This window comes from Centropristis striata, chromosome 23 (genome assembly GCF_030273125.1).
Source record: "Centropristis striata isolate RG_2023a ecotype Rhode Island chromosome 23, C.striata_1.0, whole genome shotgun sequence".
Taxonomy (NCBI): domain Eukaryota; kingdom Metazoa; phylum Chordata; class Actinopteri; order Perciformes; family Serranidae; genus Centropristis; species Centropristis striata.
Window position 1 is genome coordinate 3,630,010 of NC_081539.1, and position 23,301 is coordinate 3,653,310.

The 23,301-nt window shown below is 35.4% G+C and overlaps 2 protein-coding genes across 4 annotated transcripts in view; both read left to right on the plus strand.

Moving 5' to 3' along the window:
• Positions 1-5,897, plus strand: part of reck (reversion-inducing-cysteine-rich protein with kazal motifs) — an 80,723-nt gene extending 74,826 nt beyond the window's left edge. For both annotated transcript variants that reach the window (XM_059326710.1, XM_059326709.1), the window contains one exon: positions 5,263-5,897. In XM_059326710.1, coding sequence (XP_059182693.1) covers positions 5,263-5,481 — 219 coding nt within the window. In that variant the 3' untranslated portion in view covers positions 5,482-5,897. The remainder of the gene's footprint in view (positions 1-5,262) is intronic.
• An 11,948-nt stretch (positions 5,898-17,845) lies between these two features.
• LOC131962050 (gamma-crystallin M3-like) lies at positions 17,846-22,575 on the plus strand. Of its 2 annotated transcripts, XM_059327001.1 has the most exons (3): positions 17,846-17,853; positions 19,947-20,196; positions 22,297-22,575. In XM_059327001.1, exons 1-3 carry the CDS (start codon positions 17,846-17,848, stop codon positions 22,573-22,575), a joined length of 537 nt encoding a protein of 178 aa, XP_059182984.1. The 2 variants fall into 2 exon arrangements, with proteins under 2 accessions (XP_059182984.1, XP_059182985.1); XM_059327002.1 differs by lacking the exon at positions 17,846-17,853 and having other exon boundaries at positions 19,918-20,196.
• The last annotated feature ends 726 nt before the right edge of the window (positions 22,576-23,301 follow it).

Consider the following 23,301-nt stretch of genomic DNA (forward strand, 5'->3'; position numbering starts at 1 on the left):
CACACAGATACAGATACACACACACACACACACACACACACACCTTGATATAAATGTAGTCCAGATTTAATGTATCTGACATAGACTGTATATAAATACTGGACCAGTACCTCTTTTATATCTATATAACGTTATATATAACTTTATTGACACGTTGCCGTGGATACGTATTGTTCTGCTTCTCTCCTGATGACGACAATAAAGGCTGGCAATATTTAATATTATCAATTTGTAGACACACAAAAAAGTACTTCTTGATAGATACAGTGTAGCAGCAGCTTTACACACAGAGACAATAACAACACAATTAAATAAAAAGAACAACCTAGGCACACTTCAAGCAATAAAATATAAAATACAATAAAAGATAAAGTGTCTAAAGAAGGAGTATGTATTAAAGAGTAGAATTACAGTGCAGAATAAATATGAATATACAGTATAAAAATATTGGTGCTGTTAAACAAATAAAGTGCAATGAACAGTGTGCATATAAAACACATAAAGTGCATATAGCGACTGTATGTAATGAACCAGACAATTATTTGTTATTTGTTGCTATTTCATCCCTTTTTGAATAATGTTTGATTAAAAAAAGCACTTAGCCATAATCATCAATCATCTATCACTCTTTATGTAATTAATCAATATAATATATGAGTTTCCCTTTCTGAAATAATTGACAAAAAACAGTACTGGTCAAAAGTTTTAGAACACACCAACTTTTCCAGAATTTAATTGAAAATGATGCAGTTTAATGTCTCAGTGTACTCTGAAATTAATGCACATTTGCAACATTTAAAATTCTTTATTGAGCATGATAGTGTTTTGAAAATAAAAAAAAGATTCAAAATCACATTTAATGTCGGACTAAAGGACTAAAAAAAGACACAAAATGACAAAAAAGACACCAAAAGACACAAAATGACTAAAAAAATGACTAAAAATGACTAAAAAATGACACAAAATGACAAAAAAGACACCAAAAGACACAAAATGACCAAAAAAAGACACAAAATGACCAAAAAATGACTAAAAATGACTAAAAAATGACACAAAATGACAAAAAAGACACCAAAAGACACAAAATGACCAAAAAAAGACACAAAATGACTAAAAAAGACACAAAATGACAAAAAAGACACCAAAAGACACAAAATGACCAAAAAAAGACACAAAATGACAAAAAAGACACCAAAAGACACAAAATGACTAAAAAAATGACACAAAATGACAAAAAAGACACCAAAAGACACAAAATGACAAAAAAAGACACAAAATGACAAAAAAGACACCAAAAGACACAAAATGACTAAAAAAGACACAAAATGACAAAAAAGACACCAAAAGACACAAAATGACTAAAAAATGACACAAAATGACCAAAAAAAGACACAAAATGACAAAAAAGACACCAAAAGACACAAAATGACTAAAAAAAGACACAAAATGACCAAAAAAAAACACAAAATGACAAAAAAAATGACACAAAATGACAAAAAAAAGACACAAAATGACAAAAAAGACACCAAAAGACACAAAATGACAAAAAAAAGACACAAAATGACCAAAAAAAGACACAAAATGACTTGAAATTAAAGAATTAAAGAATTAAAAAATGAACAAAATAGCCCAAGACTCCATAGAGTTAAGTTGTTAACCCATTTCTTGTTCCCTGAAAAAGGCCTACTTGTATAATTCTGAAATGTACATTATTTTCCAGTTTTGGTTAAGCTTACCTTTTTTTATTTACCTCTGGCAGTTCACCACTTACCTTTGGACCCTTTCAAGCTGTTCATTTGACTTGAACTGCTTGAATTTCAATAAAAAACTGGAAAAATTTGGGTGTTCTAAAACTTTTCACCGGTAGTGTATATTGAACTTTTTCATGATATTCTACATTTTCTTTTAGATGTAGCTGTATCAAGTCACAGAAGCAGCATCACTCACAGGCTTCTTGTTGGATGCTTTATGGCCTTAGAAAAGTGACTTCATAACTGATTTTTATTGTAAATGCATTAAAAAACCCTCATATTTTCCCCTGCAGTCCTGTAGAGTTAATAATGTTAGGAGCAGGTTATGTGTGCCACCAGTAAGTGGGTTAAAGGCGCTCCATTAGGAGCTGAGATGTCTTTAGGCTGCTGTTAAAATACTGCTGCTGCTAGCAGCCGATCTAATCTTAGAGCACAATCAGTTCATGGCCGACAGCGTTGAGACTGATGCTGTGTGTTGGAGAACTAAAGGATGGTCGGAGAGTAAAGACTTTAAAACTTTAACCTGGATTCAAAGACGCCGTCACGAGGATTCACAGTCAGTCAGTAGAAACAATCCATCACGTATACATCAAACTAGCTACACACTGCAAGAAATATAATAATGATAATATCAGGGGGCTCAAACTCGCGGCCCGCGGGCCAGTTGTGGCCCTCGTGATGATATTTTGTGGCCCCCACCTTGATATGAAAGTTTAATGTGAGTTTTATATGAATGGCATTTTACTGTGTTGTGTGTGGAAGGTCCCTTTAATTACTGTTTTTGGTAATTTTGTGTCTTTTTAAAAAATAATTTTGTGTCTTTTTTTTTTTATAATTTAGTGTCTTTTTGGTAATTCTGCATATTTTTTCTGTAATTTTGTGTCTTTTTTTTGTCATTTTGTGTCTTTTTGTCATTTTGTGTCTTTTTTTGGTAAGTTTGTTTCTTTTTTGGTCATTTTGTGTCTTTTTTTAAATAATTTTGTGTCTTTTTTTGGTAATTCTGTGTCTTTTTTAAATAATTTTGCGTCTTTTTTTTAAATAATTTAGTGTCTTTTTCGTAATTCTGCATATTTTTTGTCATTTTGTGTCTTTTTTAAGTAACTTAGTGCTTTTTCAGTCATTTTGTGTCTTTTTTTGATCATTTTGTGTCTTTTTTTTGTAATCTTGTGTCTTTTTTTTAATAATTTTGTGTCTTTTTGGTAATTTTGTGTAATTTTTTGTCATTTTATGTCTTTCTTAAGTAACTTAGTGCTTTTTCAGTCATTTTTTGTCTTTTTCAGTCATTTTGTGTCTTTTTTGTGTCTTTTTTGGTCATTTTGTGTCTTTTTTTGGTCGTTTTGTGTCTTTTTTTAGTCATTTTGTGTCTTCTTTGGTCATTTTGTGTCTTTTTTGATCATTTTGTGTCTTTTTAAAGTAATTTAGTGTTTTTTTCAGTCAATTTGTGTCTTTTCTTGGTCATTTTGTGTCTTTTTTTTGTCATTTTGTGTCTTTTATTGATCATTTTGTGTCTTTTTTTGGTCGTTTTGTGTCTGTTTTTAGTCATTTTGTGTCTTTTTTTTTGTCATTTTGTGTCTTTTTTTAGTCATTTTGTGTCTTTTTTTGGTCATTTTGCGTCTTTTTTTAGGCCTTTGTGTCTTTTTTTAGTCATTTTGCGTCTTTTTTTTAGCCATTTGTGTCTTTTTTTAGTCATTTTGCGTCCAGCCTCCTGCGGCCCCCAGGTAATTAGAGTTTGAGACCCCTGGTCTACAGGCTCGTCACATCACTTAGAGCAGAATGCATCATTTCCACAACATTCTTGCAGACAGAAAGGTTGTACAAGTCCTTCGTTTTTGAGCAAATTGTGGAATCAGCTAAGTGAAGCTGTTGAATGGCTGCAGAAACAGAAACAACAGGGTCTGTGGGAGGAAGGTACAGAGGCACACTGTTTGTTACTTCTCCTGGCTTTTTAGCTCAAGGTCTCTCTGTCCTGGTGAATAAAGCAAGAAACACTGTGACTTAATAGCTAATAGCAGTAAAACAGGATTCAGAACATGATTCTGGCTGGGGGTCTCTAAAATAATGACAGTTTGCTGTTTTATTGCCATGGATTTCTTTCTTTTTTAGTATTTTTATCATTGTGGATAATGTTTAAAATGAATAGTTTAATGATGTTTGATTAGTGCAAGTGCATGATTCCTCTCTTTGATAAAGATGCCGACATGCACGTACACTGCAAAAAAGGTGTGTCTAAAAAAACAAACTTTTTGTGTCTTTTTTTGGTGTTTCTTTTTTTTTGTCTTTTTATGTCTTTTTTCTGATTTTATGTCTTTTGTTTCTTTTTTGGTCATTTTAAGTATTTTACGTGTCTTTTTTGTGTGTTTTTTTGGGGGGGGTTTGTGTCTTTTTTGGTCATTTTTGTGTCTTTTTTTGGTCATTTTGTGTCTTTTTTTGGTCATTTTGTGTTTTTTACATCTTCTTTTGGTCACAAAATGACCAAAAAAGTCAAAAAATTTACAAAAGAGATCAATTAAAGCTGCTAGCAGCGATTAACTGGCCTGAGCAGAGTGACCTGACAATTATTTGTTTCTTACCAAGATAAAAAAAACTTTTTGTGTCTTTTTTTGGTGTGGTTTTTTTGTAATTTTTCGTCTTTTTTGTGTCTTTTTTTGGTGTGTTTTTTTTGTTTGTAATTTTATGTCTTTTTTGTGTATTTTTTGTGTCTTTGTTGTGCCTTTTTTTTGGTCATTTTGTGTTTTTTTACATCTTCTTTCACATCTTCTTTCACACTTCTTTTGGTCACAAAATGACCAAAAAAGACACAAAAAAGACACAAAAAGACCTAAAGAAAGACACAAAAAAAGCACAAAAAACAAACAAAAAAACGAGCCACGTCTCATTAAGAAGAGTAAGAACGAATCGAAGCGGCACAGTCCTCCTGCAGCAGTCTCTCCCAGCTTCAGAGCCGGAGGGGATGTTAACCCCTTAGCGTCCAGTCTGCAAATTGCTAACAGGCTAACAGCTAAAGCCAAAGTGCATTTAACCCTTTATCGGGTGAAGAACTATATTTGGTAACTTTAGTGGATTTCAATGGGGTCCCCATGTCTCTCTGTTTGGTCGTAGAACCACATGGATTTGTAATATTTAGAGAAAAAAGTTGCAAATTTACTAGATTAAAGTGGAAAATCTACAAGAAAAAAAGTTGTAGATTTAAGAGATTTAAAGTAGCAAATCTGTGTGAAAAATGTCACAGATTTACGAGAAAAAAGTGGGAAAAAAGCAACTTTTTTCTCCCAGATTCACCACTTTAAATCTCATAAATCTGCGCATTTTTTCTCGTAGATTTGCCACTTTAATCTCGTAAACTTTTTTCTCAAAATATTTTTTACACATTCTGGCTGCATGTAATATCCTCCAATATTCTCTAGGGTTGAAATTTGGAATTTGCAAGTATTTCAATGAGTGCCCTATTAAGGGTTAAATCTAAAATAAAAAAAAAAGGATATTGAAGATGCTCTCTTGTTGTTTGTTCCAGGTGGAAGCCTGCAGTAAGGAGGCGGAGAAGATAGATTCCCTCATCAACTACGCCAGCCCCACGCTGGTCTCCCACGTCCCCCTCTCCGCCTTCCTCTTATCCGAGATCAAGACCTCGTCCATCCGCTCCTCCGGGGCTCCTCCTCCTCCTCCTCCTCTGGCCCTCTGCCTCCTGCTGGGCCTCCTCCTCACTGCTGCTCCCGTCATCCAGCAGGTCTGACAGCTCCTATCAGCCTGTCCCTCCTCCATCATTAACTCTTAATGCTCCAAAGTACCCCTCACCCCCCCCTACTGGGACGACGGGGATGTGACGAGGAGAAGAAGAAGAAGAAGAAGAAGAAGAAGAAGAAGAAGAAGAAGCAGCACGGACGCCTTTGTCGACAATCATTCCTTCACCTGCGTGTCAAACAATCAAGCTGGTGGAAAAGCTATTATTATGAACAGTGTTATTCAGTGGATGACTCGCCTCCAGTGGAGAGTGTTGAAGTGTGTGTGTGTGTGTGTGTGTGTGTGTGTGTGTGTGTGTGTTACGAGGGGCATTTTATGTCAGTGAACTATCCTAAATGACATCAAACCTCTAACGTGCGCATAAATATCACATAAATGTGATCTTGTGATTGTGTGTGATCCTGTCATCAACTCAATGTCATCAATTCTGTGTCTTTTTTCCCCCGTCATTTTGTGTCTTTAGTCATTTTGTGTCTTTAGTCATTTTGTGTCTTTAGTCATTTTGTGTCTTTAGTCATTTTGTGTCTTTAGTCATTTTGTGTCTTTAGTCATTTTGTGTCTTCTTTTTTGGTCATTTTGTGTCTTTTTTCAGTCATTTTGTGTCTTTTTTCCCTTGTCATTTTGTGTCTTTTTTAGTTATTTTTGTGTCTTTTTTTCCTTGTCATTTTGTGTTTTTAGTCATTTTGTGTCTTTTTTTGGTCATTTTGTGTCTTTAGTCATTTTGTGTCTTCTTTTTTGGTCATTTTGTGTCTTTTTTCAGTCATTTTGTGTCTTTTTTAGTTATTTTTGTGTCTTTTTTTCCTTGTCATTTTGTGTCTTTTTTAGTTATTTTTGTGTCTTTTTTTCCTTGTCATTTTGTGTTTTTAGTCATTTTGTGTCTTTTTTTGGTCATTTTGTGTCTTTTTTCAGTCATCTTGTGTCTTTTTTTGGGTAATTTTGTGTCTTTTTTAGTTATTTTGTGTCTTTTTCCCCCCATCATTTTGTGTCTTTAGTTATTTTGTGTCTTCTTTTTTGGTCATTTTGTGTCTTTTTTCAGTCATTTTGTGTCTTTTTTAGTTATTTTGTGTCTTTTTTGTGTACTTTTTAGTCATTTTGTGTCTTTCTTCAGTCATTTTGTGTCTTTTTTTTCAGTCTTGTGTCTTATTTTAGTCATTTTGTGTCTTTTTTTGGTCATTTTGTGTCTTTTTTTAGTCATTTTGTGTCTTTTTTTTAGTCATTTTGTGTCTTTTTTTATCATTTTGTATCTTTTTTGTGTACTTTTTGGTCATTTTGTGTCTTTTTTAGTTATTTTGTGTCTTTTCTTTCCCCGTCATTTTGTGTTTTTAGTCATTTTGTGTCTTTTTTCAGTCATCTGGTGCTTAGGTGCTTTTGGTGACTCCAGAGGGTTTAGTCATTTTAGTATAGTTCGCTGCCACAAAATGCCCCTCATAGTGCGAGCGTGCGTGTTTGTGTGTGTGTGTGTGTGTGTGTGTGTGTGTGTGTGTGTGTGTGTGTGTGTGGTGTCACTCTATTCAGACTTGTGCTTCATGTAAACCGTGTTACCTGTTTCAGTCTGATCAGCATTTAGGACTCTTCAAGCCTCCGGTGAAAGAAATTGCACAGTCTTTGCCGCGGTGCTTGTAGTCCGTACATGTGAGGTTTACAGGGACCTACGGAGTGTTTGAACCTGCAGCAGTGTTAGTGCCATGCTCGTGGACTGAGCCAGATCACAGAAACAAACCCAGATCCCTCCACAGATGGTTTTAATTACCGACCAAACGAAGTTTTCAGAGAGTTAATCAAAGAGTTAAAATATAAAGGGACCCAGGTTCTGTTGTTCAGGGGCCCCATTCACTAAAGTCTTCTTAAGAAAAATAATAAGATGTTCCTAAGAATGTTCTTAAATGCTATTCACCATTTTTTTTTTCTGAAGAATTTGTCGTATATCTTAGGAACTTCTTAGTTTTCTCACTTTGGACGTTCTTAGTTTTTTAACTTGACATTCTGAAATATTCGGTTATTATGTCCTTTAAAAAATCTGTTAAAAATCTTTATCGGTATCAGTTTTTTCAGCGTTACCTCACCTTTATGTCCTGATAATTAATGTTTAACTTTGACTTACTGGATAAAAATGAAAAGAAAAAGAAACAAAAGGAAAACATAAAATCTGATCTTCAAAACACAGAATTTTAAATGTTGCAAATATGAACACAGGTTGCAAATATTACATATAACAGGTAAAATGAGGATAGTAACTAGTTCTATATTTTATACTCAATATATTTGACATTTTATCCAGTTTTACTTGGCCGAATATAATCAAAAAGAAATCTGGCATGGAGTTTCAAGCCAGAACTTTAGAGGGAAGCTGATGGAGAGACTCCATGTTTCTTCATTTTTATGTCTTCACGTCATGAAGAAGTTAATGTGCTGGTGCACTCAAAAAAATTATTAAGCCAAAAATGTGGACTTTATGTAATTTAATTACATGTAAATTTTCCATGTAATTTTGTTACATACGTTGAATGTAAAAGGTCAAATTAAATGCAATGTTTTTCTTTCATTAAAAAGTAATATAGATAAATTAAATATCGTTAATGCAAATTTCTACATAAACTTTACTTAAAATTTACGTATACTTTTACATAAACCTTATGAGTTCATTCAATATTACATATAAAGTTAAAGAGACTTATAAAGTCCATACGAAGTAAAGCTTATTAAGATCATAACTCATATAAAAAACCTTCCTTACTTACTACTAATAATCAATAATTCTGAGGTAATAGAGGGAATACTCTTAGTTAATGTCTTACTGGTTGTATAATAAGGCCATGCAGAATAAGGCATTAATAACTACTTAATAATGACTCATTAAGAGACAATATGTTACTTATTTGCATGCTAATAAGCAACTAATTAATGTTGAATATGTGTTCCCTAAACAGTGTTCTGTTGCCCCAATTTGGTGCTTAATGTTAATAAATAAACTCATAAGGTTTATGTAAAAGTATACATAAACTTTAAGTAAATCTACACATTAAGTTTATGTAATTTGCATTAACGTTATTTAATTTATTTATGTTATGTTACTTTTAAATGAAAGGAAAACATTGCATTTAATTTGACCTTTTAAATTCAACGTATGTAACAAAATTACATGGAAAATTTACATGTAATTAAATTACATAAAGTCCACACTTTTGGCTTAATTATTTTTTTGAGTGTGGTTTCATGGACTCTAGAGGGTTAAAATCACTCGCCAGAAAAACATTTGTGGGCCTGGAGAGCCTCTATTGTCTAATTAAGACATGAATAATACATTTGAAATCAAGTAAATGTCAAAAAAATGTGTTCAAGTGAATACAAATCAAGATTTTCCTTTTCACTGTGAAGAAATTTGTGAAGAAATCTAAGAACTTTGTTTTCAAGGATCTCATTTGTTCTCAAGTTCATTCTTAGGAAAAAAATTAAGAAAAAAAAACTAAAGAAAAGATAATAATTTCTCCATGATTACAAATCTTTTTAAATTTTCTCTTAAAAAGTGGCACTTAATAAGCATTTTTGTTCTTAAGAATGCTTTGTGAATCCGGCCCCTGTTATTTATGAGACGGTGATCTGGGATCAATATTGGTCCGATGTCAGTTTTAACTGACGACACTTATAATCTGATTCTCCGTAACAAACCTGGCAACACATTATGTCACGTGGTGTTCATAAAGTGCATGAAAAACCAGAACATGACGTCATCACAGTGTGATTAATGTGTTTCACAACATTTAAAAGGATAAGTTAAATGGAGCAACCACACTGACAATTATTAGTTTCTTACCAAGATAAAAAAAATACTTAGATTTACAAGTGTTGGATAATTTATCTTGTTTTAAGAGTTAATTTCTTATTTTAAGTGTTCAACATGCTTATTTCTAGATTTAATAATCTTAATTTAAGAAATCTTCTCAAGGTAAATTATCTGTCCATGCAGCAAGATCATTTCCCTCAGATTTACTGTTTTTATCTGGTTTTATTTCAGTTAACAAAAATGTTTTTTCAATTCTAGTTTGGGTTATTTCGTTAGTTTTCGTTAACTATAATAACCTTCATTGATTTTATTAGATTGTTATTGCCTAAGAAATGCCAGCATATTAGTTCTTAAGTTTATATGACATCATTAGCGGCTTTTTTTCTCCAGTGGAATAACAACCATACAACTAGTTTCACAAATGGGGAAGTAAACTGTAAAAAGGTGTGTCTAAAAACAAGATAAAAACAGTAAATCTGAGGGAAATGATCTTGCTGCATGGACAGATAATTTACCTTGACAAGATTTCTTTAATTAAGATTATTAAATCTAGAAATAAGCATGTTGAACACTTAAAATAAGTAATTAACTCTTAAAACAAGATCAAAAAATAAATAAAATTAATAAATTTGAATTTAAATTAAGATTGTTAAATCTAGAAATAAGCATGTTGAACGCTTAAAAATAAGAAATTAACTCTAACACTTCTAAATCTAAGTATTTTTTTTACCTTAGTAAGAAACAAATAATTTGCTTGGGCCAGTTCATCGCTGCTGGCAGCTTTAATTTATCTTGTTTTAAGAGTTAATTTCTTATTTTAAGTGTTCAACATGCTTATTTCTAGATTTAATAATCTTAATTTTAGAAATCTTGTCAAGGTAAATTATCTGTCCATGCAGCAAGATCATTTCCCTCAGATTTACTGTTTTTATCTTGTTTTTAGACTAAACACCTTTTTTGCAGTGTACGCCCCCTGACGAGTAAATTGGGGTACTGTCTCTTTAAGAGGCTAAAACCATCTACTATGTACAAATCGTACATATTCTTATTTGTCTGAATTCCACAGAAATACACAGAATTTTAACCTGCAGTACAGGTAAGGAAACATGTCATGATCACCATTTTTTTTGATAAAGTGTTGCCAGGTTCCCCAACAGAATCCCCCTTTGTGTGAGGCCAGTAGCTCTGAGAAGAAAAAAAAGCATTAAAAGGGACACTTCCTGTCTGTACGTGTGAACTAGAAGCTGTATTTTCAAGTTTGTACTTTGTCTAAGCCAAACAAAAGGACAATCATATAGTAACTACCCACAATCCACTTGGGGTAGAGAAGACTCCCACATCAGTGTCTTATATGAAGTAATAATGAAATTGCAATAACTTTATATTTGTTAAGAAATGTCTTTGTATTTGTTGTGTATCAGATAATGGGTTGAGGTAGATCACCTATGTGCCATGTTTTTTTTAAAAGCAAAATAGCTGTTATACTTTATTGCATGATGACAATTATGAAGTGTTTTTATTCTAGAATGTATGAGAGATGATGTGTTGTCCTGTCTATGTATTTTTCTGCCTGTACAGCACAACGTGTCCACTCCTCTAACAGTATTACCGTGCTAGGCAGCTCTGTAGCGGAAAAAAAAACCCCTCACCACGGCTCCTCCTGCCATTATCATTGTATTATTTTTTTATTAATATGGTTATTGTTATTTTTATGTCCTCTGGAGCCAATATGAATTTGATTTCAAACATTAAAACTTAGCAAAAGTTGTAAAGACTGAAGTTTTTTTTTGCACCTGATGTGTTATTTCTCAGATGTTCAGCAATTTGTGTACCAGGCGGCAACCTCCTGGTCTGAGCAGGGAGGCAAACCAGGAAGTGCCTTAAGCTGCATTCTACTGAAAATTCCAGCAGGGGGCGCTAAGTTTGGCTGCAAAAGCATTTATGTCCATTAATTTCAATGCAAAAATGAGAAAACTTCTCACTTGATTTATTACCTCAGAAATGTTTTTCAGGACAACACTATGGTCTCAATCACTAGTAAAAAATCTTCTTCAAGACAATCTGATGTTAATAGTGTAAATAATGGCCCCATTTAGAAGAAAATAGAAGATAAAGAATCGTATGATTTGGGGCGGGGCTACTTTTGATTGACAGGTCACTAACAAGGCGAGCTGTCATCAGGAGAGAAGCAGAACAATGCGTATCCACGGCAACGTGTCAATAAAGTTATATATAACGTTATATAGATATAAAAAAGGACGTTTAGCGGTTTGGTCTCATAACTTTGACCCTTTCACTGTATTTTCACTTAATGACAGTTTATTTGAACGTTTTGTTCATTAAATGTCTTGTTCAGTGTTTGGTTGGACTAACAGACACTCCAAGGAGTCGCTGCTCAGTTTTCTGAGGTCAGTAACGAACATTTAGTTTTTGTTTTCTTGCTAGCCAAAACTAACATCAGTTAATGCTCCAGTTAATGCTAACATGAATTAGCAGCAGCTTCTCTCAGTCAGGTTGAGGTGTAGAGAGGCTGTAGTCAGTGATCAGATCCCTCTCCTCCTCCACAGTCCAAATATGGTCATGCTTCCTGTATCAGAAACAAGATGGCGACGAGTGGAATCAAGTGGATTTAGATCTGAACCTGTCCCATAATGAAGGATACATCAACTATATTTAGTTTTTGCCCACTTCAAAGGCCTATTATATTGGACTGAAAGGCAAACAATAGACAATTTCAACTATGTTACAGTAACTCTACTGTAACTGTAATCTGTATTTCTCATATCAATATTCTTCAGGGTTTCTAACGGGATTTGTCAGCCTCGAAAAATTCTCACCCTCCTCAGCTACCTCGCACTATCTGCGCAACAAGGTCCACAGGATCTTCCAAAAAAGGTGATGCCATTTTTCAAGAGAATTGATTGGTCAGTGGGCGGTGCTTTTATAGATCCTGATCTCTTATCTAGAACATAACCTGGTCCTGACCACTCAACCGCAGTAGGAGTGAGACAGTTTACCAAATAGGCCAGGTTTATTTCATTTAGTGCAGGGGTCTCAAACTGAAATTACCTGGGGGCCGCTGGAGGCAGTATCACAATGACCAAAAAAGGACACAAAATGACAAAAAAAAAGACGCAAAATGACCAAAAGGACACATAATTACTATAAAAAAAACACAAAATGACAAAAAGAAAAGGCACAAAATTACTAAAAACAAGACTTAAATGACTAAAAAAGACAAAATTACAAAAAAAACACAAAAAGACACAAAATTACTACAAACAAAAAAAACACAAAATGACAGAAAAAACCCTAAATTACTTAAAAAAGACACAAAATGACCAAAAAAGACACAAAATGACAAAAAAGACACAAAATGACAGAAAAAAACTAAATTACTTTAAAAAGACATAAAATGACCAAATCACAACAAAAAAAAACTAAAAAAAAGACAAAATCACCAAAAAAGACACAAAATTACTTAAAAAAAAGACACAAAATTACCAAAAAATACACAGAATTACCAAAAAAGACGCAAAATTATTTTAAAAAGACACAAAATGACCAAAAAAAGACTCAAAATGACCAAAAAAAGACTCAAAATTATCAAAAAAAGACACAAAATTACCAAAAAAAGTAATTAAAGGGACCTTCCACACACAACATGGTAAAGAGACATTCATATAAAACTCACATTAAACTTTCATATCAAGGTGGGGGCCACAAAATATCGTCACGAGGGCCACAATTGGCCCGCGGGCCGCTAGTTCGAGACCCATGATTTAGTGTGACTCATTTTTGGTTTAGACGGCTCCAGAAAGCAAATGCGACATAGTTCAAGCACGGTTACTATGCCAACTAACACTCAGAAACTGGTTGAATTTGCTTTGTGGAACTGAAACAACTGGAAGTGAGTCAGATTAACGAGATTTATGGAACCGGTCCCAGGTCTGCTTCATGCTTCTGAGAGGAAGCAACAATGAGACTCAAGAGGGTTGACAACAACTTAACCCTTAATAGAGCACTCACTGAAATACTTGCAAATTCCAAATTTCAACCCTAGAGAATATTGGAGGATATTACATACAGCCAGAAAGTGTAAAAAAAAACCATACGGACCAGGGGGAGGGGGGTAATATTTAGAGAAAAAAGTTTACGACATTAAAGTGTCAAATCTAAGAGAAAAAGTGCACAGATTTATGAGATTTAAAGTGATGAATCTGCGAGAAAAAAGTGGCTTTTCCCCACTTTTTTCTCGTAAATCTGCAACTTTTTTCGCACAGATTTGCTACTTTAAATGTCTTAAATCTGCAACTTTTTTTCTTGTAGATTTGCCACTTTAATCTAGTAAATTTGCCACTTTTTTCTCGTAAATCTCCGACTTTTTTCATGCAGATTTGCTACTTTAAATCTCTTAAATCTGCAACTTTTTTTCTTGTAGATTTGCCACTTTAATCTAGTAAATTTGCCACTTTTTTCTCGTAAATCTGCAACTTTTTTCGTGCAGATTTGCTACTTTAAATCTCTTAAATCTGCAACTTTTTTTCTTGTAGATTTGCCACTTTAATCTAGTAAATTTGCCACTTTTTTCTCTTAAATCTCCGACTTTTTTCACGCAGATGTGCTACTTTAAATCTCTTAAATCTGCAACTTTTTTTCTTGTAGATTTGCCACTTTAATCTAGTAAATTTGCCACTTTTTTCTCGTAAATCTGCAACTTTTTTCGTGCAGATTTGCTACTTTAAATCTCTTAAATCTGCAACTTTTTTTCTTGTAGATTTGCCACTTTAATCTAGTAAATTTGCAGCTTTTTTCTCGTAAATCTCCGACTTTTTTCGTGCAGATTTGCTACTTTAAATCCCTTAAATCTGCAACATTTTTTCTTGTAGATTTGCCACTTTAATCTAGTAAATTTGCCACTTTTTTCTCTTAAATCTCCGACTTTTTTCACGCAGATGTGCTACTTTAAATCTCTTAAATCTGCAACTTTTTTTCTTGTAGATTTGCCACTTTAATCTAGTAAATTTGCCACTTTTTTCTTGTAAATCTCCGACTTTTTTCGTGCAGATTTGCTAATTTAAATGTCTTAAATCTGCAACTTTTTTTCTTGTAGATTTGTCACTTTAATCTAGTAAATTTGCCACTTTTTTTCTCGTAAATCTGCAACTTTTTTCGTGCAGATTTGCCACTTTAAATCCCTTAAATCTGCGACTTTTTTTCTTGTAGATTTGCCACTTTAATCTAGTAAATTTGCAGCTTTTTTCTCTAAATATTACTATTATTTTTATTCATACTTGGCCCTAATATGCCGTCATAGTCAAGTTCTCCTGGTACAAGTCACTGAAGAATAACTCTGTTTGTACGACTGTTTCTTGCAGATTTTTTCTTCTAAATTTTTCATTTTTCCATTGGAGGTCCAGGTGAATAAAGTTAATATTATTATATTATTATCATAATGATTGGTCAGATGTCATGGTTTAATCTTTGCTGATTAGCTGGAAGAAGAAATCCATTCTGATATCCACTGAAGTTACCAAATATAGTTCTTTGCTCGATAAAGGGTGAAACTGATGTCGCTAAATAGAGATGATCATCTGACACTACATCCCCCTAAAACACACACACACACACACACACACACACACACACACACTCGCTAGCACACAATGGCACCACCTGTTCTCAGCAATAATCAGATGCTGTTTCTGTTTTAGTCTTGTATCACCTGAATCATTTGCATTTACAATTTTAGCATTTAGTCGACACTTTTACTAAGAGTGACTTAATCACAAAATAACAAGCAGAAAGTCTGATAAAGAGATGATATTGCTATGAATAAAGAAGGATGTTAACCCTTTGGAGTTTGGTGCTATTTTGTTGTTTTTTTACTCTTTTATTTTTATTCTGCCTGTATATGCAACTTATGCAACCATGTCATGCTGGTATCATCGTTTTTACCTCAACCTCACCTCATTTTTATTTTGTCATTTTGACTTACTGGATCAACATTTTGAAACACACAAAAAAAACACACAAAAACATAAAAAAAATACATAAAACAACACAAAAAATTACAAAAAACACGGATAAAAACACGCAAAAAATACAAAAAAACCCACATAAAAACATATAAAGAACACAAAAACACATAAAAAACACAAAAAATGAAAAAAATTACAAAAAAACATATATATAAACACACAAAAAATACAAAAAAACACATAAAGACCACAAAAACACACAAAACAATACAAAAAATTACAAAAAAACAAAAAAAGAAAAAATTACAAAAAATAAAAAAAACACATAAAGAACACAAAAAAATTACAAAAAACACAAGAATGAAAAAAATTCTAAAAACACAGATACAAACCCACAAAAAAATACAAAAAACACAAAACAACTCAAAAAATTACAAAAAAAACCCACATAAAAACCCACAAAAAATGGAAAAAATGGAAAAAATTACAAAAAACACATTAAAACATAAAAAAAATACAAAAAACCCACATAAAACCACAAAGAATTACCTAAAAAAAAGAAAAAGAAAAAAAACAAAACATAAAAAACACACAAAACACACAAAAAATCACACAAGAAAACAGTAAACACAATAGTTTGCATTAAATATGTTGAAACACACACTGCAAAATTTGAAAAGTCTCTGCAAAAAAAGTAAAATCATGTTACTATACTTGGTCGTGGTGATTTTTGCCTTTGCTGAAAAAGAGTTGAAGCATTAAATTGGACATGAAAACTTTAGAGTTCAGCTGACAGCAGGAAACATGCTGCTGAACGTTTTTACCTCATGACGTCATTATTTGTTGACAATTATATTATAATATATTATATTATGATACTGATTTATATATACTTTAGTCAACAACTTAAGTGAACTTATACATTTTTGGAGTTTTACACCTTTTTTTCTTTGCTGTGATAGTTTCCTCCTTGAAAGTGTCTCAGCAATTACAGCTGTTCTCGTAATTATGTTCCTATCAAGGTTATAATAGTTTTAGATTTTTTATTAATCTTAGTTTAAATGTCGTTGTGAGTTTTTATTTGCAAATTCAGTTTGTTTTAGTACATTTTTAGAGTGAGTTTGCTAGTTTTAGTTGAGTTTTTATTGTTGGAAAATGCTTAGTTTTAGTTAACTTTTTATTAGTTTTAGTTTTGTTTGTAATGGGCTAAACAGCTGCCGTTTTTTTTTTACTGTAAAAACAACATTTATTTTTTACAGTGTGTATTAGATTTATCTCCTTTCTATCTGCCTGCAGCGCTGCCCACCTTTAAAACACTTCTGGGGAAAAGATGTAGTGGAATTATTTCCTCTGTTGAGAGAGAAAATTAATCAAAGAGCACTTTGATGTTCCTTTTCGTTTCCTTTATTTCCAGACATCAAATGACTCCGTCTAGGTAGAGCGAGGAGAACTCTGTCAGTCTTAGAGGCTGCTGAAAAAACCTGTCCTGTCTCTGAGAAATCTCTGAGTTCTCTCTCTTTTTTATTTTTGTCCATTTCTGAATCTTTCCATCCTGCCTGTATTCACCACTTAAAACATGTTTAAATGACATGTTGGTATATATTTTTCACCTATATGACCTGATAATAATTGTTTTTTTATTCTGACTTACTGGATTAAAACATTTTGAACCAAAAAGAAACAAAGAAAAACCAACATAAATGTGATCTTGTGATTGTGTGTGATCCTGTCATCAACTCTTGTTTTTATTCTAGTGGGACTCGATTTTATTTGTGTATTTTTTTTGTCATTTTGTGTCTTTTTTAGTCATTTTGTGTCTTTTTGTGTCTTTTTTGGTCATTTTGTGTCTTTTTTGGTCATTTTGTGTCTTTTGTTGTGTCTTTTTTAGTTATTTTGTGTCTTTTTTGGTCATTTTGTGTCTTTTGTTGTGTCTTTTTTAGTTATTTTGTGTCTTTTTTTAGTAATTTTGTGTCTTTTTTTAGTCATTTTGTTTCTTTTTTTAGTCATTTTGTGCCTTTTGTTGTGTCTTTTTTTAGTCATTTTGTGTCTTTTTTGGTCATTTTGTGTCTTTTGTTGTGTCTTTTTTTAGTTATTTTGTGTCTTTTTTTAGTCATTTTGTTTCTTTTTTTAGTCATTTTGTGTCTTTTTTTAGTTATTTTGTCTTTTTTTGGTCAGTTTGTGTCTTTTTTGGTCATTTTGTGTCTTTTGTTGTGTCTTTTTTAGTTATTTTGTGTCTTTTTTTAGTCATTTTGTGTCTTTTTTTGGTCATTTTGTGTCTTTTTGTGTCTTTTTTGGTCATTTAATGTCTTTTGTTGTGTCATTTTTAGTTATTTTGTGTCTTTTTTGGTCATTTTGTGTCTTTTGTTGTGTCTTTTTTAGTTATTTTGTGTCTTTTTTTTAGTCATTTTGTGTATTTTTTTGTAGTTTTGTGTCATTTTGTGTCTTTTTGTGTCTTTTTTGGTCATTTTGTGTCTTTTTTGGTCTTTTGTGTCTTTTTGTGTCTTTTTGTGTCTTTTTTGATAATTTTGTGTCTTTTTTGGTCATTTTGTGTTTGTTTTTTTTAGTCAGTTTGTGTCTTTTTCAGGTGACCTGCCATGACCATGTTAATGCAATAAAAGTCATGTTATCTTTATTTTATTTTACTTTATTTCACTTCATTTAATTTTATTTATTTCCATTTACACAGTTTATTATGTAATTACTTATTGTTTGTTCGTGTTACTTTTGTTCAACCATATAATTTATACATATTTGACCTGATGTATATACTTTAATGCTGTATTAAGCAGATCACAAATGAAAAACAGCAGACTAAATGTGAATTTGTATATATATATATATGTCTGTATAAGCTGCAAAAAAGGATACGACTCATACTGTTATATTCTGCTCCCAAACACCTCTTATATCTGACAAAAGATTTTGGGCTATATTTGTGTGTTTTTTGTATTTTTTTGTGTGTGTGTTTTCAAATTTTTGGATGTTTTTTGTAATTCTTTGTGTGTTTTTGTTGATACAGCTACAAATATTTTTATCTGTATGTAGAATATTTTTCTTCGAATTTTTTAAATCAAGCAAAAGCCATAGAATCTTTATATAAAACAAGCGAAACAGTCTAAAATAAAAACTGCTGACTAAGAAGAACTATCTTATGAGACAGAAAATAAGCATATTTCTCTTCGATCTAAGATATTTAATCTTACTTAGTTTTGTTTTTGCAGTGAGCAGAAGACTCACATATAAAAGTAACAATAAAATATACCACTTGTAACATAAAATACACCCGCCAGGTTCAAGTCTCCCCATCACTGCTTATTAGGAGATCATCATCATCTTTGTCAGTATTTCAGATTTCAGATTACTTTATTGTGCATTAGCATAAAATTGATTTTTTCCTTTCCACTCAGCTATACAAAACCTGTCAAAGCAGTGAAGCTGGAGTCAACAGTGAGAAGTGATTAAGGTAAGAAAGCTTTTAGTTCGGCTGCTCTTTTGTCCTGGAATAATTTGTAAAACGACTTGAAACTGTCTGAGCTGAACATTATCGGGGATTTCAAATCGTTTCTTTTGAAGAAGCAAGAACTCTCTTCCCTCGGTCAGTGTGACTGCTCCTTATAATCTGGCTACTGATGCTCACTCAGTGTTGGACGATAAGGAAGCCTGAGCTGGTTTGGGCCCTCAGGCAGCATGGTGAAGGTTCTGGGAGCGATCTATTACAAGAGATGAAGCTTATAAAGGACTAGAGCGCTCTCTGGGGACCATCCAAAGCTTGATAAATATAAATGAGGAGCGTAATTATGAATCACCAATATTAATAATATTGGAATCATGGTGGAAATGGAGCAAGTTGAGATTAAAAGCAAAAAATAATTACAAAATATTAATATGTCAGCCAGTCTGACCCTGCTGACCTGGAGCTCCCTGACCTACTGCTATTGTGTGTGTGTGTGTGTGTGTGTGTGTGTGTGTGTGTGTGTGTGTGTGTGTGTGTGTGTGTATGTGTGTGTGTGTGTGAGACTCCCCAATTTACTATTATTGTGTGTGTGTGTGTGTGTGTGTGAGACTCCCCAATTTACTATTATTGTGTGTGTGTGTGTGTGTGTGTGTGTGTGTGTGTGGGACTCCCCAATTTACTATTATTGTGTGTGTGTGTGTGTGTGTGTGTGTGTGTGTCTGTGTGTGTGTGTGTGTGTGTGTGTGTGTGTGTGTGTGTGTGTGTGTGTGTGTGAGACTCCCCAATTTACTATTATTGTGTGTGTGTGTGTGTGTGTGTGTGTGTGTTTGAGGGGCAGTGCTACTCAAACACACACACACACACACACACACACACACACACACACACACACACAATAATAGTAAATTGGGGAGTCTCACACACACACACCTGAATGATCACCTTGTTCTGTTCTGTGAATGACCTTTGTTATATTTCCTGTATTCACTGTTTTGTTTCCCGAGAACAAAAAAAAACAATCCCGTTCACGTGTTCCAAGCTCTCTGTAACGACAGAAAAGGTTTTCTAAAGACTCCTGAAACATGGACATCACCTCTGTGTTCTACTGGCCTCAATGGGAAGCTGCTGAGTCGGGGATTCTCCTGCAGGGGGGGTGGGAGGGGGTATATAAAGGGAAGGGAACAGCAGGTAGGAAGGCAGTTCATCACATCTACAGCCAACATGAGCAACATGAACATGAGGGGCAAGATCGTCTTCTACGAGGAGAGGAACTTCCAGGGTCGCTCCTATGAGTGCATGAGCGACTGCACCGACATGTCCTCCTACCTGAACAGGTGTCACTCCTGCAGGGTGGAGAGCGGCTGCTTCATGGTCTACGACCGCCCCAACTTCATGGGGAACCAGTTCTTCATGAGGAGGGGCGAGTACTCCGACTACATGAGCATGATGGGAATGAGAGACTGCATCAGGTCCTGCCACATGATCCCCATGGTAGGTATAAAAAGAGCAACCACCATGCTAGGGCCATCATGCTAGGGCCACCATGCTAGCTAGATGCTAGGGCCACCATGCTAGGGCCACCATGCTAGGGCCATCATGCTAGCTAGATGCTAGGGCCACCATGCTAGGGCCATCATGCTAGGGCCACCATGCTAGCTAGATGCTAGGGCCACCATGCTAGGGCCACCATGCTAGGGCCATCATGCTAGCTAGATGCTAGGGCCATCATGCTGGGGCCACCATGCTAGGGCCATCATGCTAGGGCCATCATGCTAGCTAGATGCTAGGGCCATCATGCTAGGGCCATCATGCTAGGGCCACCATGCTAGGGCCACCATGCTAGGGCCATCATGATAGGGCCATCATGCTAGGGCCATCATGTTAGGGCCATCATGCTAGGGCCACCATGCTAGGGCCATCATGCTAGCTAGATGCTAGGGCCACCATGCTAGGGCCATCATGCTAGGGCCATCATGCTGGGGCCACCATGCTAGGGCCATCATGCTAGGGCCATCATGCTAGCTAGATGCTAGGGCCATCATGCTAGGGCCATCATGCTAGGGCCATCATGTTAGGGCCATCATGCTAGGGCCACCATGCTAGGGCCACCATGCTAGGGCCATCATGATAGGGCCATCATGCTAGGGCCATCATGTTAGGGCCATCATGCTAGGGCCACCATGCTAGGGCCATCATGCTAGCTAGATGCTAGGGCCACCATGCTAGGGCCATCATGCTAGGGCCATCATGCTAGGGCCACCATGCTAGGGCCATCATGCTAGGGCCACCATGCTAGGTCCATCATGCTAGGGCCACCATGCTAGGGCCACCATACTAGGGCCATCATGCTAGGGCCATCATGCTAGCTAGATGCTAGGGCCACCATGCTAGGGCCATCATGCTAGGGCCATCATGATAGGGCCATCATGCTAGGGCCATCATGTTAGGGCCATCATGCTAGGGCCACCATGCTAGGGCCATCATGCTAGCTAGATGCTAGGGCCACCATGCTAGGGCCATCATGCTAGGGCCATCATGCTAGGGCCACCATGCTAGGGCCATCATGCTAGGGCCATCATGCTAGCTAGATGCTAGGGCCATCATGCTAGGGCCACCATGCTAGGGCCATCATGCTAGGGCCATCATGCTAGCTAGATGCTAGGGCCATCATGCTAGGGCCACCATGCTAGGGCCATCATGCTAGGGCCATCATGCTAGGGCTGAAGCACAATTAATAGAATTAAAAACGATTTTGGCCGCCACGATTAAATTAACCTGATCGTCGGCGATATTTCCATTTTAAAATGCGTCTCTCCTGCATATCTAATCAAGCACTTTCTACACCAGTAGTCCTCCAACCACCAGGGGGTGGGGGGGGGGGGTTATCTCCCCTGAAAAAATCCTGGTTGCTGATTGGATAGAACACTAAGCAGGATGTGACGTAGTACTGGACGTCACAACAACACGCGCCATTTGTAAAAGCCGGCGAAGCAGTGTTGCCAACTTATCGACTTTGTTGCTATATTTAGCGACTCTTCAGACCCCCTTAGCGACATTTTTTCAAAAAAGCGACTAGCAACAAATCCATCGACTTTTTCTGGTGTTATTGGAGACTTTTGGAGACTCGTTGTTACTCTTCTTAACGAGTCACGGGGGCCGGAGGCTCATTAAGAAGAGTAAGAACGAGTCGAATCGGCACAGTCCTCCTGCAGCAGTCTCTCCCAGCTGCAGAGCCGGAGGGGATGTTAACCCCTTAGCGTCCAGTCTGCAAATTGCTAACAGGCTAACAGTTAGCTCTGTAGCGGTACAGTGTGTATGTGCTGCTGCTGCAGGAGGTGTTCACTTAGCGATCTCTGTTTGTTTACATCAAGCTCCCGACACTAAAAACTGTTGCTATTGTTTGTTTAAAAGTAGTGCAATAAAAATACAGATGTTTTCCCTAACATGATGAATAATCGTGATTAATAATCGTGATTATCATTTTGGCTATAATTGTGCAGCACTACATCATACTATGATTCTATGAGTGACATCACACACGGAAACTGATCTTGAGGCTTAAATTTCTTTTTATTTGTTTCCCAAAAATAGCACAGAGGTCAGTTCAGGATGAAGATCTACGAGAGGGAGAACTTCGGTGGTCAGATGCACGAGATGATGGAGGACTGCACCAACATCATGGACCACTACCGCATGTCTGACTGCATGTCCTGCCACGTGATGGACGGCCACTGGCTGATGTACGAGCAGGCCCACTACAGAGGCAGGATGATGTACCTGAGGCCCGGAGAGTACAGGAGCTTCAGGGACATGGGCATGAGTGGCATGAGGTTCATGAGCATGAGGCGCATCATGGACTCCTGCAACTGAATGTTCTCTAAAAGACACGAAACATTCCTTCTTTGTCATCGATGATATCCTGGATGTACTGCAGGAATTAAATAAAAAATAATAATGAATCAAAATGTGTTAAGTCTTTATTAAACAGTGTGTGTGTGTGTGTGTGTGACTCCCTAATTTACTATTATTGTGTGTGTGTGTGTGTGTGTGTTCGTGTGTGCGTGTGTGTGTGTTCGTGTGTGTGTGTGTGTATGTGTGTGACTCCCTGACTTAATATTATTGTGTGTGTGTGTGTTCGTGTGTAAGTGTGTAAGTGTGTGTGTGTGTGTGTGTGAGAGTGTTCGTGTGTGTGTGTGTGTGTGTGTGTGTGTGTGTGAGTGTTCGTGTGTGTGTGTGTGTGTGACTCCCTGACTTACTATATTTTTGTATATGTGTGTGTGTGACTCCCTGACTTACTATTATTGTGTGTGTGTGTGTGTGTGTATATATGTGTGTGTGTGTATGTGTGTGTGTGTGACTCCCTGACTTACTATTTTTGTGTATGTGTGTGTGTGTGTTCGTGTGTGTGTGTGTATGTGTGTGTGTGTGTGTGTATATGTGTGTGTGTGTGACTCCCTGTCTTACTCTTTGTGTGTGTGTGTGTGTGTGTGTGTGTGACTCCCTGACTTACTATATTTGTGTGTGTGTGTGTGTGTGTATGTATGTGTGTGTGTGTGTGTGTGTGTGTGACTCCCTGACTTACTATATTTGTGTGTG